Consider the following 17,954-nt stretch of genomic DNA (forward strand, 5'->3'; position numbering starts at 1 on the left):
TTCCAACATTAGGCCAACTTTATTCCATACTTCATGATGCTTCTACAGAAATGGATGTTGGAAGAATTGGGCTTCTCAGCCTCATGATGATGCACGCTGATTGTATTGGTTGGGTGAAGAATTGGGTTGCACGCGTGGATTGGCCCAACAGAAGCAAGGCTTCACTATGCCACTAAGAAGATGCATGTTGACCGCATTGGTGTGGTGAATTGGGCCGCAGGCCCAATATCAATTGGCAACTTTGAAAATGGGCTGCATTGAACAAAAATATCCAATTAGAACAAGTTTTATTTAATTAAAAATAAAAGAAAAAAAAATTTAAAAGAAATTAAAAAGGAATGGGCCTAGGCATTGGCCCAATGCTATAAGCCTTATTGGGGTCACATCAAAGACGAAGTGAGTGGGAAAGGCAAAAATAGTGCAAAACCAAATAAAAAGAGTTGTGAAACATTCATCAAACCAAACGACAAGTTCGACAAAGGCAAAATGATAGTAAAAATAATGAAAAATGAAAACTTTGGAACCTAGAAGACAAAAATGGAAACTTGCTGATGCAACTTCCATGGTAGCCACCACGTCCCATGCCTGATAAGAACTGATACAACCAAATAAATAATATAACTTGAAACAAAGATTGCAATTTGATAGAATCATAGAAAGCAAATAAATTTTGACAGACATTTGTGAGGGTTTGAAGAATTAATAGAAAGCAAATAAATTTGATAAAGCATGGAAAAGGAAGGAGAAGAATGACATAGGAAAGCAAAAGGTGTTTTGGTTTCCCGAATGACAAAATGGTTTGCTAGGGTTTAAGGAAGTTCAGTGGGAGAGGAAGGAGGTAACGTTTCTGGTTTAATCTCAAATTTCAGAAAGCCATTTCAAAAATTTTAATCCCCTTGAGTCTTCGGTAAGAATCCTCATCAACTTTCTGACTTTGAAAAGAAATCCAATCATATCATGTACAATATTCACGCTATTTCAAAAGCCATTTCAAAAGTCTTGGTCAAAGACAAATTTGACATTACAAATGATCAGTTGCACAATAAAAAAAGGATACGTTGGTAATTAACCACCAAACTACTTTTAGTCCATCTAAGGTCGAAAAAACTAAAGAAATGTACAGGTGTCACGAAATTAGATATGAGGTTTTTGGTAAATTTTATAGTAATTTGTTTTCTTAGTTTTTAAGTAGATAGATATATATTGGCAATGTTTATATTATTAAAAGTTTAATTTTTATAAGACAAAGTTCATGCTTGTAAGAACATGCAGGTCTAACTTTGATCAATTACTAGATGATCATTCTTATTACACGATTATAATCAGTAACAATGAAATCAAATTCTATTTCTTTTATTCATGAAAGTAAGGTAATAAAATTCAAATCCCTCCCCTTTTTTAATACTAGCAAGTCCTTGTCTACATAGCTAGTATAGCACGGGAAAAACCCAAATTCCTCCTTTTTCAATGGTCCTTTAATAATTGAGATACATAATATTGAGGAGTTTGGCTTAATTAATACATAAAACATCTTTGGTCTAATGTATCATTTGGCTTAGGCTTTATTTTCTATTTCACGTTGTGATGTCAGTGACAGATTTGTCATGAAAGGGAAACCTCACCCATATCTTCATCACAACAACTGTTATGAAAGCTAAATTTCTCTTGGGATGATTTTCCTTTTGGCTTTGTTCTGTTATAGAATCTTTTTCTTAACTTTTTGAATGATCATCTTTTGCGAGTTATATGCATTTCAATTTCAAGAGAAGATGAATTTAATCTCTTGATTTTATTTCTTGACCTCCTTTACGTATAAACATCCTTTTAGGCAAAAGCAAAAAAAAAAAAAAAATTGTCATCAAAACATTCTTGTTAAGAGTATAATAAGAGAAAAAAAAAATTACAGTGGCATTTATCACTTTCTCTTATCATAAATAAATCAGTGCTTACTTCACGATCAATCTTTTGCGGAACCAGTAGATTTCTGTCCTTAAAGCTCAGGCTCTCCTTTTTCTTTCCGGTCACAAAATTTTATAACAAAGACATCGTACGTTGGTGTGTAGTTAAAATAAGTCTTTAAACTAAAAAAACATTTTTTCATATAAAAATAACTACATTTACTTCATATCAATAAGATGGTGAGTGAACTAAAGAAAAATAATTAGAGAGCGCTAAATGGAATAAAAAAGTTAATGTGATTTGAATTACAAAAGTTAATTTTTGTCCTACATTAAAAGCATGGCAACTTCAAAATTCAAAATTCTGCAAAGGTTGATCAGCCGGTGTGAGAGAGAAAATTAACATTTTTTTTCTAGAAATAGACAACATTAATTTCCCATTCGGGGGAACAAAATAACAGAAAGAAAAAAGAGGAGAGAGCGTTAGGGATAAAGAAACAAGTTTTTCCCAGGAAAGGGAAGGAATTTGCATGAATCTTCCGTGTCTGACTGTTCCGATTTGATTGTCATCGTCCTTCTTTTTGATCTTACCCTCCTTGTTCTCCCTATCTTCGTCCTCCACAACAACATCTTCTTTTCCCTCTTCCCACTTTCTTTGTCTCTGATTCTTGAATAAAAGATTCAAATTGTCTTGAACCAATTGGGGGGCAGAAAGATCTTATTTTGAGTCTTGCCCGCAATCACCCGCTTCAAATTCAATTCTGGGTCGCTTTCAATTTCTTCAAAGATGGCGAGCAGTGTGTTTATATCTGAGGTGAGTCTTCAAGTTTGTGGTATTTTAAATGCAATGTTTATGAATGACTGCCTATCTTTGCCTTTCTCTTGTTTTGTTTTTGTGAGAGGTCTTATGTTGATTTTGTTGTAATTGATTGTTGGAAACCATGTGAAGGTTGTTGTGATGACGTGGCAATGAGGTTTGTGACAGAGGAATGGAGGGTGTTCAGGGGAGGAGCGATAAGCTTCAGGGTGCTGGTGCGGTGAATCCGAGGAGCCGTTTGCGGGTTTGGTTTATCCGAGCGTGTTCAAGCATTGTGCTTTGGACATGTCTGTTTCAGCTAGTGACAGTGAGTGAACTATGGCGTTCCCATTTCTTTTTGGAGATTACAAGTCGAATACATAACACAATTCAAAGTCCTCTCCAAACAAATAATGAACTTGCTCAACCGCCTCCCACTTTTCTTCCTCCAAGTTAGTTTTTCTTTACTTCATGCTTGTAGTTTTGGTTTGTTTAAGTCATTATGGATGTGGGTTTGGACAACTCTAGCTTCGGTTCTGTGATGATGCAACCTTACGTGTGACTCATATGTGAAGATCTCCTCGCTATTTCTCCCCTTCAGATTTTCCAATATTATTTGAGCAGTGAAATCCATATTATTGAGTGTGAGTTGTATTTGTTGTCTGGAGGTGATGATCGTGCTTTGATGAAAGTCGGTGCTGAATGCTTATGTGTTGTAGGATCTTCTAGAAAATATTTTTGGTTTTTTTGGTATTGGTGCTTGTCATGAAGTAGATTTATGGGTTTCACACTCAGTTATAAGGAGGAAGATTGGAATATTTATCCCTTCAACTTTAGATGCAGATATCATGATGAATTATGATTTATAAAGTCAATACTAATTTGGCATTTACGATCATGTTTTGTGGAATCCTGCCAAGGATGAGTTGATTTATAGTTTGTACTGTTTATGGCCCTAGAAAACAACAATCAGGTTATATTCTTCTAGCTGAGTCATCTACCTTGATGAATTGATGCCTTTGGGTTCTACCCAAGACCAAAATTTTGGTTAACCTGACTTGGTGACTCTTCCTCCACAGTCTACCCTGTCTAATTATTTTCCATTTGAAGCATCTTTTGGTTTTCTTCTCGCATAACTGATCCACATTAGGCCAATATCCCTTTCATATCCTTCCTTGTATATCAACTGATCGACCTCAATAATTCTCAGCTACACTTATATTTGGCTCTTGTTGACTCTTCACTGCGGGCCGTCACCTCCACACAACATTTCTGATTCTATAGTTTCTCAGTAGAATTTTCCTTTAACTTGATGGCCTTTTTGTGTGTGATCAGAAATTCTACTTGTTGCAATGAAGTCTATATCAATTTCTTTCCTAGCTTGAATTTTGAATGTGATGTCCACAACAATCTTCATTCGCTTAAGAGAAATTGGAAAACAAATGACACTATAGTTATAGATTTCCTTCTTTATACTTGCATATTTTAAGACATGCTTGTATGGGATTTGGCTCCTTTAAAGTGAGCAATTCATTTTAGAGAGACAAGTGAGAATCTATGTCCACTGAATGAGAAACCAGCAGTTAAGATTGTTGTTGCAAATGCATAATAAATTATGTACTTGTTCAAATATTTCCTGTTGTTTTTCTAACCAACAGGTTTGCATCTCATTGTACTCTCTGAATTGAATTTCTCCCTTTAGAGGAGCCAATTTCACATCTAAGATAGTTTACTTGTACCATTATAAGGTGAAACTAAATTGCACATTAACCTTACACAAAAATCAACTTCTAGCTTTTATGTCTTTCCATTTTAACTTATTTTATAAAATGATCCTGTGTATATTAATTGGATACATTTGTATCTATTCACTTTAGGCAGTTTTCTGTTGACTTGCACGTTTTGCTTTGGATATTAATAGTATTGATAGTTGCCCGATTGCTGGACGAAAATTGTGCCTTGATTTAGATGGGCTCCCACGCCCATGCTCATCCTGGTTGCCTCATCTTTTGATTTCCAATATTGGGTATTCTTAATTTTGAAAAAGACTACGTGAATCAAGTATATGTAATATAAATCAATGCATATTAGTATATGGTTTGGTCAGGGTATTAGTTGAATTTTATACCATTTTACACATTCCAGTAAATATTAAACCTTATGACCTGAAATTTTTCAGGAAATTATACAAGTAATGGTTTTCTGAGAGTGTCCTGCAATGGGGGCTTGAATCAAATGCGTGCAGCGGTTTGTATTTTCCATGTTGTTATTTCTCTGTTCCTATTCTATGATAATCTTAAATATTCATATAGCAGATTTGGCAATTTCAGATTTGTGACATGGTGGCCATTTCTCGACTTTTGAATCTCACATTGGTTGTTCCAGAGCTTGATAAGAAATCATTTTGGGCAGACCCTAGGTATATCATTTGTTTTTAAAATGAAGAGTATTATCTACTGGCTTCCATATCATTTTGAAGTTTTGTAGTTTTCATTTTTTTTCAGCAATTTTGAGGACATTTTTGACGTGAGACATTTCATTGATTCTCTTCGAGATGAAGTTCGAATAGTGAAAAGAGTGCCCAAAAAGTTTAGTGAGAAAAATGGGCAGACTACCTTGAAGATGCCTCCTGTTAGCTGGTCAAATGAAAAGTATTACTTGGAGCAGGTCAGCAGATTGTATTAGCTGCATTTGGGCTAAAACTATGTACTGTATGTTAATCAAGCGTTCTCTTATTTGGTAATTTAAGGTTTGATACAATGATTGGTTAATGATTCTTCACCTTAACTTCTATTCTTCTTTAGCATTTTAGAGGGAAGCATGTGTTTTGTGATCAGATTGCTTTTGAGTGTATATTTCCTCTCAGACCCGTCAGATTTATATTGAGGGTCTAGTTTTAATGTAATATACAATTATACTTGTCCAGTTTCCTAAATTTTCCCTAAATTGCTTTCTGTGTACTTGGAAGGAAGTTTTAAAGAATATCTTGGAACAGTGGCACTGTGTTGCATTTTGAGAGGTATGGTGAACATGAGGATGGAAGCAAGAATGGGTAGGCTAGAACGGATTTTGTGAGAAGTTATTCGTGATAGAGAGAATACCGAGAGTGAGCAACATGAGGTTGTCATAAATTTAAAGATTTGATAATTGGTCTCACAGCTGTTGTGGATAAAATAGCATGTGAAAAGAAAACAATGAATGCCCCATACATGGTGGTAGAAAGAATTGGCATAGGGGAAAGGGAAGAAAGGTGGCAACCCAACCCTCATTCACGGTGGCGGAAACATGATACTCTTGTTTTTGCAGTAGAAGCATATGGCTGGACAAATAGGTTGGAGTAGTATTTCTGCTTGAAAGAGGTAATGGAAGAGGAAAGAATGCAAGTCGTGATGATTGCTTTAGAGGGAAAGGCATTAAACTAGTTCCAATGGTGGGAGACTTGTAACCCAAATCCAACATGGGAATCTTCCAAAGTTGCAACGATAAGAAGGTTCCAATCCAATATGTTAAAATATTCTTTTGAAATCTTGATTGGGTTAGCATAAACAGCTTTTGTAGAAAGCTATGTGGAGCAATTTGAACAAGATTATTTATAGTAATATTCTTGAATGACTTGAAAGAGGAAATTAAAGCAGAAGTGAAAATAAATGAACCCAACCATGTTGTTGAATTGATGATGAAGACTTAGATGATTGAAGAGAAATCGTTAAAAGCCAAAATGGGAAGCACTCATTGAGAACAAAGGAAACAATGGGTATAGGCCATATTTGATGACCGGTAGCTTTTCTCGATCAGAACCATTAACTATGGCAGAGGAAAAGGGGAAACAACATAAATAATCAATAGCTTGAACAATAATCAGGGAGGGAACTGCAACCGTGGGGTTACTTATGAAATTATTTGATGAAGAGATGCAAGATAAGATCAAGAAAGGATTATGTGTCAAATGTGATGAGAAGTTTGGGACTAACCATGTTTACATAAACAAACAACTTCACATGCTCCTTATAATCAAGGAAGACATATTTGAATATGACGAAATTCTTGATGACAAGATGGGCAAAGAAGATGGAGATAGTGAAGTAGGGAAAGGCTTGCAGCTATCTATGTTGGCTGGTCATACCACCAAGAAGTCTCAGAAGGTATGGAGAAGAATTGAGAATGAGAAGGTGGTGGTTTTTTAGATTGTGGAGCATTTCACAATTTCATTTCCAAACAATTATTACTAAGGTGTGGGCTAGAGCAGGAAAACTTTTCCTTATGTGGTAGAAGTAGGAGATGGACACAAGGTGTGCTGCCAAGGAAAGTTTTAAGGTTTTGTTTTAAAGTTATGAAGGTTGAATATTCGATCATATTTTTCATCTTTGATTTGGGAGGTGCAGATGTGGTCTTGGGCTTGTAATGGTTGGCAAGTTTAGGGGAAGTTAAGGTTGAATTTTGGAAATTAAGGTTAACTATTGGAAAGGGTGATGGAATAGACCTTGATAGGAGATCCCACTTTATCCAAAACTGAAACTTTATCAAAAGTGATGGTGAATGAGTTAAAGCAAGAAGGTACAGGGTATTTGCTGGAATGGATATAAGAAAAGGAAGCAACAAGTCACCACATAATACCATCTAAGATAGTAAAAGTGTTGAAATTGTATAGTTTTTCAGGGTCCAACTAGACTATCCCCAAGTAGAAAACATGGTCATGCTATTATTCTCGTTATCAGAAAAATAAGATCGAGAAGTTGGTCAATGACATAAGGCTGGAATCATCAGACCCAATATCAACCCTTATTCAAGCCCTATTATTTTGGTAAAGAAAAAGGATGGTTGATGGAGGTTTTGTATTGACTGTAGGGCCCTTAACATGATAACAATTCGTAACAAATTTCCAATTCTAGTCATAGAGGAATTGTTAGATGGATTGACAGGAGCAACAATATTTTCTAAGTTGGATTTGAAATCTGAATATCACCAAATCCTCATGAAGGAAGAAGATCTTGAGAAAACCATATTTAGGACTCATGATGGTCATTACAAAGTCTTAGTCATGCCATTTGAGTTGTCAAATGCACCCACCAAATTTCAATCACTCATGAATGAGTTACACGGGCCTTTCTTAAGGAAGTTTGTATTGGTACTTTTTTATGATATTCTGGTTTATAGCTCTTCACTTGAAATTCATGTTCAACACTTAGAGTACTTGGGTCATATTATCTGAAGTCAAGGAGTGTTAGTTAACCCAAGAAAGGTGTAAGCAATGTGGAAGTGGTCAATTCCTGAAGATGTTAAAGCTTCTAGAGGATTTTTGGGGTTAACAGGATATTATAGAAGATTTATGCAGGTTTGTAGCAAAATTGCAAACCCCCTAACTCAATTGTTAAAGAAGGGTTTTGATGGAATGAAGAGGCACAACAATCTTTTGACACTGTGACACACTCAAAGGGATTGCTTCTCAGTTATCAATCTTAGTAGTCCTTGATTTTTCTAAATCTTTTACCATCGAAACATTTGCATCCAGTAAGGGATTAGGTGTTGCGTTGTTACAATAGGGCAGACCTTTGGATTTTTTGGAGTCGGGCCTTGTCAGAAAGGGGAGAAAATAAGTATGTTTATGAAAGAGAATTCATGGCAGTGGTCCAGGCAGTGCAGAAATGGAAACATTACTTGATAGGTAATAAATTTTTTGTTGTTACTAATCAAAAGAGCTTAAGATTCCTTACTGAAGAGAGGCCACTGAGTGAGAAGAAATTCAAATGGGCTTCAAAACCAATTGGGTTTGACTTTGAGATACAATGCTAACCTAGGAACGGAAAAAAAACACCAGATGCCTTGTTAAGAAATGTGTTACTTTTAGTCATGTCTGTCTTGCAATCTGAAGAATAGGAGGACTGGGAAACGAAAATTCAAAAGGATGTCAAACTAAGTTCCTTGATGCAGGATTTACTGGTTGACTCTAAAGCTCTAGCTAAATGAGTTAAAAATTGAAGATTGTATTAATGGGGAAAATTGGTGTTGCCACGTCAATTTTCATAAAGCTCAAATATCATAATAGAATTGAATAAGTCTCCTATGGAGGGACATAATGGTTATTTCAGAACTTTTATAAGTATAGCAGGTGTTCTAATATTGGGCGGGTATATGGAAGGATATAAGGAATTTGTGATGCAATGTAAAATTTGCCAACAAAATAAGAACGACACTTTGACTTCTATAGGTTTGCTGCAACCATTATTGATTCCCACACAAGTAGGGTCAGATATATCAATGAATTTCATTGGAAGGTTACCCAAGGTAAAAGGCAAGGATACTATTTTGGTAGTGGTGGACAAATTGACCATATATGTTCATTTGTTTTTTGCACTTGCACATCCCTATAGTGAAGTAGATGTGACTCAATTGACCAAGACCAAATTTTTCTGAGTATTTTTTGGAGGGAATTGTTTAACAGGTTGAGACTAAATGAATCAGATGGTTGAACAAAGTTGTCAATCGCTGACCTGAAACTTATATATGTTGTATGACAAGACCTCAGCCTAGGCAATGGATAGATTGGCTACCCTAGGCATAATTTTGGTTTAATACAAACTATAGTGCCTCAACAAAAATGACTCCTTTTAAAGCACTTTATGGGAGTAATCCTCCTTTACTTTTGAAGGGAACTACTATCCCATCTATAAGTGTGAATCAGATGTAGATGAACGAGATGAAATATTGAAGGAACTGAAGACAAATTTGTGGAAGGAAAAAGATCAAAATCGGGTACAAGGTAATAAACACAGACGTGATTGGCATATCAAGTAGGAGATTAGGTTTTCTTGAAATTATAGCCGCATGACTTTGATCCTTAGCAAGGAGGCTTTATGAAAATCTCAGTCCAAGATATTTATGGACCCTACCAAGTAGTGGAACGCATTGGGCTGGTTGCATATAAGTTGTGGCTCCCTGAACACATTCATATCTGTCCAGTCTTTCATGTATCTTTACTCAAACCAGCAATACTACCAGACACCTCTTCACAACTTCGCCTCCTATGCTTTCTAAAGATTATATTCTTGAAGTGACTCCTGAACAACTATAGGACACCTGGACTAATACTAAAGGGGAGTTAAAAGTTTTTCTTAAGTGGAAACAACTTTGAGAAAGTGAAAATAGTTGGGAATGGGCTGCCTGCATTAACAGCACAAGGTGATTCTTCATGGAGGGGGTAGTGGTGGGTTTGGTATAGTGTGCAAAAGAAGGAAAAGTTATGGTAGTTACTACAACTGTATCTGAACTATTATAAATAGTTCTTGAAGAGATAGGAGGAAAGACTTTTGGAGAAAAGAGAAATAGAAGGATAGTTGGAGAGTGAGGTTCTCTCAAATAACCTCTGATTGTTTGTGTACTACAGTTTATTTATTTATTTATTTTTTCTTTTTGTTGACCCTATAGGTACTAACTGGTACGAGATTATAATGGCCATCTTATTTCCAAGTTTTATAATATGATCATGATTGTAAGGCAGATGACAAATGCCAGAAATTGTATTCTTGCTAAATTAAATATGGGAGTATCTATTATTATGGATGTCTAATCTGAATTATAATTTTGTTGCTGATTGCCAGTTATGCACTTATGATGTAGATTTGTACTGTTGATTTTGTTATTAGATGCTTCTAGACTATAAAAGCAGGGATAACTTGTATATAAAATAGTAGTTCCACAAAATTGCTAATATTTTTCTCTGTAATGAATTGATTCTCTAATTTTTTACACATGTCCATGTGGGTGAATGGAGAAATTGTAACTGAGGATTTTCTTCCATGTTACAACGTTAAAGTTCTTGTTTGAAAAGCTTGACACTTCCCCCTTTTCTCCCGAAGTTATTGAGAGGATGACAATTATTAACTGTGAACTGATAATTTGTAAATTACTAGATGCATTATTACTGACTTGTCCTTTAGAGAGGAAACAAAATATGGACAGGAAAATGCAGGATACAGTAGACAGATTTGGGGTTGTATTGAATTTACTATCAGAATCATGATTATATTCACTTCCTCCCTCTCTCATTGAGTTGTACATGTCTTCTTGAGTTTAATTCGATGCTCTTGACTCCACACTGCAGATTCTTCCGCTTTTTGGCAAGCATAAGGTGGTACATTTCAACAAAACAGATTCGCGTCTAGCAAATAATGGTCTCCCACTTGATCTACAGAGACTTAGGTGTCGTGTGAATTTCCAGGCACTTAAGTTCACTCCTGAACTTGAGAATTTGGGCCAAAAATTGATTCGGATACTCAGTAAAAATGGACCCTTTGTGGCATTGCATCTGAGATATGAGATGGACATGCTGGCTTTCTCAGGTTGTACGCTTGGTTGCACTAACGAAGAAGCTGAGGAGCTCAAGCGGATGAGGTATCATATTTTTCTTGTTTTACTATACATATATTTACGGATAGGTTTTTGTAAGAGGTAGGTTGTTATCTGACAGTTGCTGGGGAAGATGTTGATCACTAGAATTTTTTTTTTTTTCTCTATCACAGCTGATTGTCATTGGTTCTGGATAGTTAATTATGCCTCCAGTTCTATCCTAGAGAGCCCCGGATGCTATTTGCATGGGCTGATGGAGGAACCGTCTATGTAGTTCATGAGTAACCTGACATGTTGGTTTTTGCATACTTTGACAATACACATTAGTTACCTCCATAAAAAATAAATATTCCTGTTGTCAGTGTTATTTGTAATGAGCTAGCATAAAAAGGGTCTGTCTCAAAATTTTGATCTTGCTTGAGTAATTCAGGTATGCATTCCCTTCGTGGAGAGAAAAGGAGATAGTGTCTGAAGAAAGGAGATCACAGGGTCTCTGTCCTTTGACACCAGAGGAGGCAGCCTTAGTTCTGCAAGCTTTGGGTTTTGATAGGAAGACACCAATATATATTGCAGCTGGTGAAATTTATGGTGGTGAACGTAGATTAGCACAACTGAGAGCTGCTTTTCCAAGAATTGTAGGTTCACCAATACCCTATCCCCACGTCATTTCTGTTTTTATTTTGGTGGTTCTATATTTGATATAATCTAAATAGTTAAACTTGAGAAGCTATTTACGATATAGAATGGAGCTAATGATCGTAAACCATTGGAACCATTGGATCATTACACCGTTTGGAAAAACCTACCAAATCCGTAATATATGTATGTGGACATAAATTTATATGTAATGCTTACAAAATAATATAAATAAGAGAGACAAAAGACTTTTAAATCACTGCAAAACTCTTAAACTTAAATTCATAAGGTCGTACATAACTCAAAACTAGTAACAGCTTAATTTAACAACTCCAAACACAAAATATCATTAGAATCAAAGAATGAAGGAGAGATTAGATGAGAGAGCAGAGACAGAAGCAGTGATGCACAATGCAGAATGACAGGCCCACAAGAACCAGAAGAGAAGCCTAAAAAAGTATTCAGGTTTCAGTGCAACTGGGTTAAAAATAGGTTTCCCGGTTTTTTCAGTTTAAGTGAAAAAAAATGGATCAGATTGTAACACAGTAGGACCACACGACCCCACCAATCCTACTATTTTACTTGACAATCCCACTGATTCACCAGAAGCTTTAAGCTGAGATAAGGATTGCAAACCGTGGCAAAGATAGCAGTATATTATAAGTTGACGTGTGTTTTTAACTCGGATTTAATATTCAGGGGATTCTGCTGAATTGTCCATTTACAGTTTATATAACAACTATTATATTACAAATTCAATAAAATACTTGTGAAAGAAAATTTAATATTCTTTACCTGCCTGATCTACATTTCTCTCTTACAATGGTTTCTGCTTGTCTCAATATTCTTTTGACTTTTAGGTTAGGAAAGAGACATTGCTGGCCAATGATGAGTTGCAGCAGTTTCGGAATCATTCATCACAAATGGCAGCTTTGGATTTTATTGTTTCTGTAGCGAGTAACACTTTTGTTCCGACATATTATGGTAACATGGCAAAACTTGTGGAAGGCCACCGCAGGTGTGCATGCACTCTCTTGTTACTTGCAATTTGATTTATATTAGAAGGCCAAGCAAGTAAACCACCATTTGGGTCCCTAAAAGTGTATATAACACAAATTTTTTTAAGAGAATGGGACTTGAGTAATAACATGAACATAGTTTTAGGAACTAAATCAACAAGAAGTGATTAAGTTCAAGTACTTTAATGAAACCACTGGAAATTTCTTATTTATTTGGAATCTCCATAGTTTCAGGGACTAATGTGATAAGTCATACATTTTTCAGGAGTCAAAATGATGGTTTACTCGCCTAAAGTGGCCTTGATAAAAATCCACAAAATAAATTCTATTTTGTCCTCTTGCAGGTATTCTGGCTTCAAAAAGTCCATCTTATTGGACCGGAAAAAGCTTGTAGAATTACTTGATATGCATAAAAATGGAACCTTTCCATGGACTGAGTTTGCAAATGCTGTGCGAAAGGTTCATGAAAGAAAAATGGGACAGCCAACTCGTCGTAGAGTTGAAGTAGACAAGCCAAAGGAAGAGGATTATTTCTATGCCAACCCTTACGAGTGCCTCTGCGAGGGAACCAAGTGTGATGACTTGCTAGGTGCTCTTAACTCGAGTCAAATACAATGAGGACAAGCTGCATAATGTAAATATGCACTTTTCTTTCCAACAACCAGTTTAAAAGAGGAATCTATGAAGTGCTCCTTCCCACTTAATTGCTCGAGTGCTGTACACATGATGATGGCCTTTTTAATTATATCATGTACACATGAATTTGTAGAGAGCCATGGAAAAGAAAGTAACGAGGAAAAGAAGAAAAGGAAATATCTGCTTCTAATGAGGCATGCAAAGATGTATCTTCAATTTCACCCTTAATTTATTTATTTATCCAAATTTGAGTTCAGTATAGTTATATAACAATTGTTCATGTTTGCATCCTTTAATTCTGATAAGGCATTATAAAAGTTCATTACATCTTTCTCTACACAAACAACAATCAAGTAATAGGTTGTAATAAACGGGGGCGAGTCAAAAAAACTTGATTATGATCCTCTTCAAAGATAAATTGGATGCATGCCATGGATTCGTCTTGGAAGCCTTCTTCTGTGATATACCACGAGCTTAGGTTTTCTCGTCCTTTGTAAATGTAGACAAAAGCCTGTCCTTAAATGCTGCAAATGTTTCTGCTTCTTCCTCCTAAAAGAATTTTCCAAGGTCCCCAAGGATATCACCACTTTCCCCGCAAAGTCCAAGGTCCTTGAGCCTCCTTTCCTGATAATATTCTAACTGGGGCAATTCCAATTCTTTCTCCTCAAAGATCTCGTCAATTTGCTGCAGGAGCTGCTTCTCCCCTTCTCTAATTCCCACTGCTATAGCAAGCCTTGAATCTAGCTTAGCTTCTTTCAACTTTTGATCCTGCCATTCACGTGCTTTGTTAGTTATTTGTTCAGCTAAATCAGCATGAAAATTTTCACAATTTAGGCTACTTCTGATTGGGAGGAAAGAAAATGATATGTGAAAAAAAAATGAATTTGAATTGGAGACAAAGTGGAAGTAAAGAGAAGTTTAAAGTTGTTTCTAATAGACAGTTTTTGGGTTTCTTTCTTACATATTCTTTCCCATCAAACAAATGAAAATGCTTTGTAATCCATATTTTTTCTCCTCTCTTCCACACACACTATTAATGTACATGGTAAAATGTCATGCGGTTCCTCTTATAAATGGGATATATCGATACTTTATACCTATAAACTAGAAGGCAATGTTTCATGGTAAAGTAATACACAAATCATACCTCTTCAATGGTTGTATGATAACCAGCAAGGGCAGTTTTGCAGGTCTTTCTAAGGACTCTGCATATTAGCTCCTCATTGTCACGGCTCACAGGCAATTCAAGATGACCCCAAATGGAATTTCTAAATATTGACTCTAAAAGGAAAGCATCAGTGCCCCCTAGAGCTACTAGTCTCAGATATGGAAGCAGCCCCGGTGGAAGTGGGCGGTTGTAGAAGATGTCAAAGTATGCTGTCTCACCAAAACCATTGGACTCAGCAATGTCTAATTTGTCACCAAAAAAGGGGTCTGACTCAAATATCTGCAGTGTCAAGGTATATGCATTCCGCTCTCCATTTGGTTCAATGAAACCGTAGTCCAGAGCCAGCTCCGCATTGCTTTTATTCAAATCATATTGGATATACACCTGCAGTAAAAGGTTCCTTCCATTGTCATGTGTAAGTATACTAGTCTTTGACAAGTGTAAGTCTACATTCATGGATAATCAAATTTTAACTTATGGAGAAGTTCATTTCATTTTCTTCTTATTTTAACTTATGGAAAAGTTCATTTCAACAATGTTCTTATTTAATTCGTAACATGCTCCATTGGCTAATATACGGAACGTGAGAAGAGAAAAAAAAAAAAAATCAGAGGCAAGGGCACTTCACCTGGTCACCAGCCTTGAGAGAAAGGGGGCTCCTCAGGGAAAATAGGTAATCCCAGGAGAAAAGACCTGCTGGTCCTTTAATTTCATAAGCATGTTCTTCTGTAGTTACTCTGGCACTATGGTTTATCTGATTCAGAAATTGAATTTGGAAAAGACAATATCAGAAACATAAACAATTGATAATTTCATGTTTATATCTGTTCTCACGACAGAGAGAAAAAGAAAAAGACCATACCAAGTCAGCTAATGGAATCACAACTAGATTTTCATTGCGAAGGCGAGAAAATGCCCTTGATCTCAGAATTCCAAATGCCCAGAAGAAGTCATCAATTGTAATAGGAGAAGGGAAAAGCTTCCCATTAGGGAGTATAATTTCTTCTTCCAGTCTCCTAAATTCGTTCTTCACATACTCTTTCACACTCAGTGTTGTGTTCAGAAGTTGAGTCCCTACACAAATCGGTTCAATCAAACCTCAGCACAAAACAAGCATTTCCAAAGGTAAACTAACTAACTACTCCAAAACACAATCTTTTCATCATTTATTTACATGCTTCTGCATTAAAACATTGACACAATTAAGAAACTAACTAACCTTTTAGTTCAGAGAGCTCCTCCTCTGACCTGCACTGGAATAATCAATTTACCAACTAAATCAACCAACCATATGAAAACAACCAAAATCCCCATTAAGCATGTTTAAACAAGCAAACCAAAAGAAACCCACCAGTATATTGTAGAGTCAGTTTCCTTGGGCAGAATACCGAAGTAGTGCTTCCAAAGAGAATCATCCTTTGATCTCTCTCTTATCAGAAACAATGCAACAGACAACCAAGGCTTCAATCCACTACAAACTTTCCCAATCTCTGAAGCTGCCACAGCATCAGGGTTAATCCACAGCCTCTTGGGCACCTGTAACACAACCTCATTCCTAGAAATGTCTTTGAGTGCAACCAGTCCTAGGCCTTCTGGCACCACACCAGGCTTCACTGGAGTTTTGTTAGAGATAACACCCTCTTCCTTGAGCCACTGCCAGAAAGTGTCAACTGCTGGAGGCACTGATATCTCAGTTCCCAGAGAAGCTACACATTTGGCAGTGAGTGGCCTTTTGAGGTGTAGAGAAGAAGACCCTTTGGTTGCAAAGGGGAAGAAGTTTCTGCCTTGAAAAAGAGAAGAAGAACCTGAACATGCAGAAAATACAGCAGCCATTTTTCTCTGGTTACTGCTTTTGTATATTGTGGTGTGTTATGCTATGTTGTGTCTCTAAGATGAAACTTTGATCCTCTCCTACGTTGCGGATGTGGATAAGATTCTTTCTATCTTCTTGCGACAGCGAGTTGACCTTTATTTTTATTGGTTTTATGGCTAAATACAACAGTTTTATTTGGATAATTAAATCCTATATCATAAACTAACCCTTTTTGCTTTAAAAAAAAAATATATATTTAAATGTGAATTCATTAGTCATGTGTAGTTATATAATTAAAATTTTAAATTAAGTATTTTAATTAAATATTATATTAAATAAAATGTTTTAACTTGTCTTTTATTGATGTTCATCGTAAATTCATGATATAAAAATCATTTATTACTACTGATAATAATAACAAAATCAAACAATAATAATAATATTAATGTTAATATTAATTCAAGTAATAATACTAATACAAAATATTAAACGATATAATAATAATAATAATAATAATATTACTAATAATTTTACTAATAATAATAATAAAATTTGCATTTATTGAAAGAGTACGTAAATTAAAAATTGTTATAAGGAAAATTATACTTTAACTTTTATTTTTTGACCATCATCTTTTATTTTTTGGTGTGGTTTAGTGTAGGTCATTGATTATTTAAAAAAAAGAAGATAATGGTATATCAATCAATGACCCACACTAAGTCACATCAGAAAATAAATGATGAGAGTAAAAAGTGAAAATCATAATATCATTGTCCTTGTTATAATAATGAAATTGATCGAAAGTTATGAATATTGTAACATGCTGGGTGAATATTACTAGATAAAGCATATATCATATAATTTCTTTTGAAATTAGAATAATATATAAAGTTCCCAAGCACGAAAAATTTAAAACTTATATCGCTGTAGTTCAATTACATTGCTTCATCTTTATTACAAGTTCATAGTAGGAAAAAGCATCATAAAAACTTATTACAAAATGTCTCAAAATAAAACATAGAGAAAAATCCCCCATAGTCTGCCTCGCGCTATCTTTATGCATTAGCGTGCTCACCTGGATCCACATCTACGCCCGCGTGACAAGTCACGCGATCATCGCCAAACACAAACAGAAAGGGTGAGCTGAGAAAGAAAAATATTACAATCAATAAATATAAAAATTAATCCTCACCCAATCTATCTTAGCCACTTTTAGTTTATTGACTTCTTTATAACGTTCCACCCCAATCTCATAACCTATGAGAAAGATCCATTCACCACCTTAGTCTTTAGGGATTATCATTCTCCCACGAACCTACCCGCTCGTGGTCCAACTCTATGGACCTCCCCGCCCGTAGTCCAACTCTACGAACCTGCCCACTCGTAGTCTGACATGTGTGAACACCTACTATGAACCTCCCTGCTCATAGCAGCCTCAAGTGTGAGCACGAAATATACGAACCTCCCCACTCGTATCCCCACACAAGAGTACAACAGATACGAACCTCCCCACCCGCATCAATCACGCATCTCACATCTTCGTTACGAACGTCCTTGTTCGTAACTGATCCAGCATATCCCTGACCAAGCCATCAAGATCATCCATTCAAATCCATTTGCAATGGACCCCTACCCTTGCACTATC

General features: G+C 35.8%; 2 protein-coding genes across 2 annotated transcripts; one reads left to right on the plus strand and one right to left on the minus strand.

Annotated features, from left to right (window-relative positions):
* Nucleotides 1-2,264: 2,264 nt before the first annotated feature.
* LOC114177882 (rhamnogalacturonan I rhamnosyltransferase 1-like) lies at nucleotides 2,265-13,601 on the plus strand. Its single transcript, XM_028063471.2, has 9 exons — nucleotides 2,265-2,712; nucleotides 2,848-3,146; nucleotides 4,874-4,941; nucleotides 5,025-5,113; nucleotides 5,199-5,361; nucleotides 10,793-11,082; nucleotides 11,468-11,672; nucleotides 12,534-12,691; nucleotides 13,037-13,601. Exons 2-9 carry the CDS (start codon nucleotides 2,888-2,890, stop codon nucleotides 13,308-13,310), a joined length of 1,506 nt encoding a protein of 501 aa, XP_027919272.1. The 5' UTR covers nucleotides 2,265-2,712; nucleotides 2,848-2,887; the 3' UTR covers nucleotides 13,311-13,601.
* On the minus strand, nucleotides 13,536-16,404 carry LSMT-L (Rubisco methyltransferase family protein). Its single transcript, XM_028063472.2, has 6 exons — nucleotides 15,848-16,404; nucleotides 15,716-15,744; nucleotides 15,359-15,570; nucleotides 15,125-15,250; nucleotides 14,476-14,880; nucleotides 13,536-14,096 (listed from the first exon to the last, which is right to left on the minus strand). The coding sequence occupies exons 1-6, from the start codon at nucleotides 16,327-16,329 to the stop codon at nucleotides 13,878-13,880; spliced, it is 1,473 nt and encodes a 490-aa protein (XP_027919273.1). The 5' UTR covers nucleotides 16,330-16,404; the 3' UTR covers nucleotides 13,536-13,877.
* Between the last annotated feature and the right edge of the window lie 1,550 nt (nucleotides 16,405-17,954).

Source organism: Vigna unguiculata, chromosome 3 (genome assembly GCF_037176805.1).
Source record: "Vigna unguiculata cultivar grain cowpea cultivar isolate G323 ecotype 2 chromosome 3, ASM3717680v1, whole genome shotgun sequence".
NCBI lineage: Eukaryota > Viridiplantae > Streptophyta > Magnoliopsida > Fabales > Fabaceae > Vigna > Vigna unguiculata.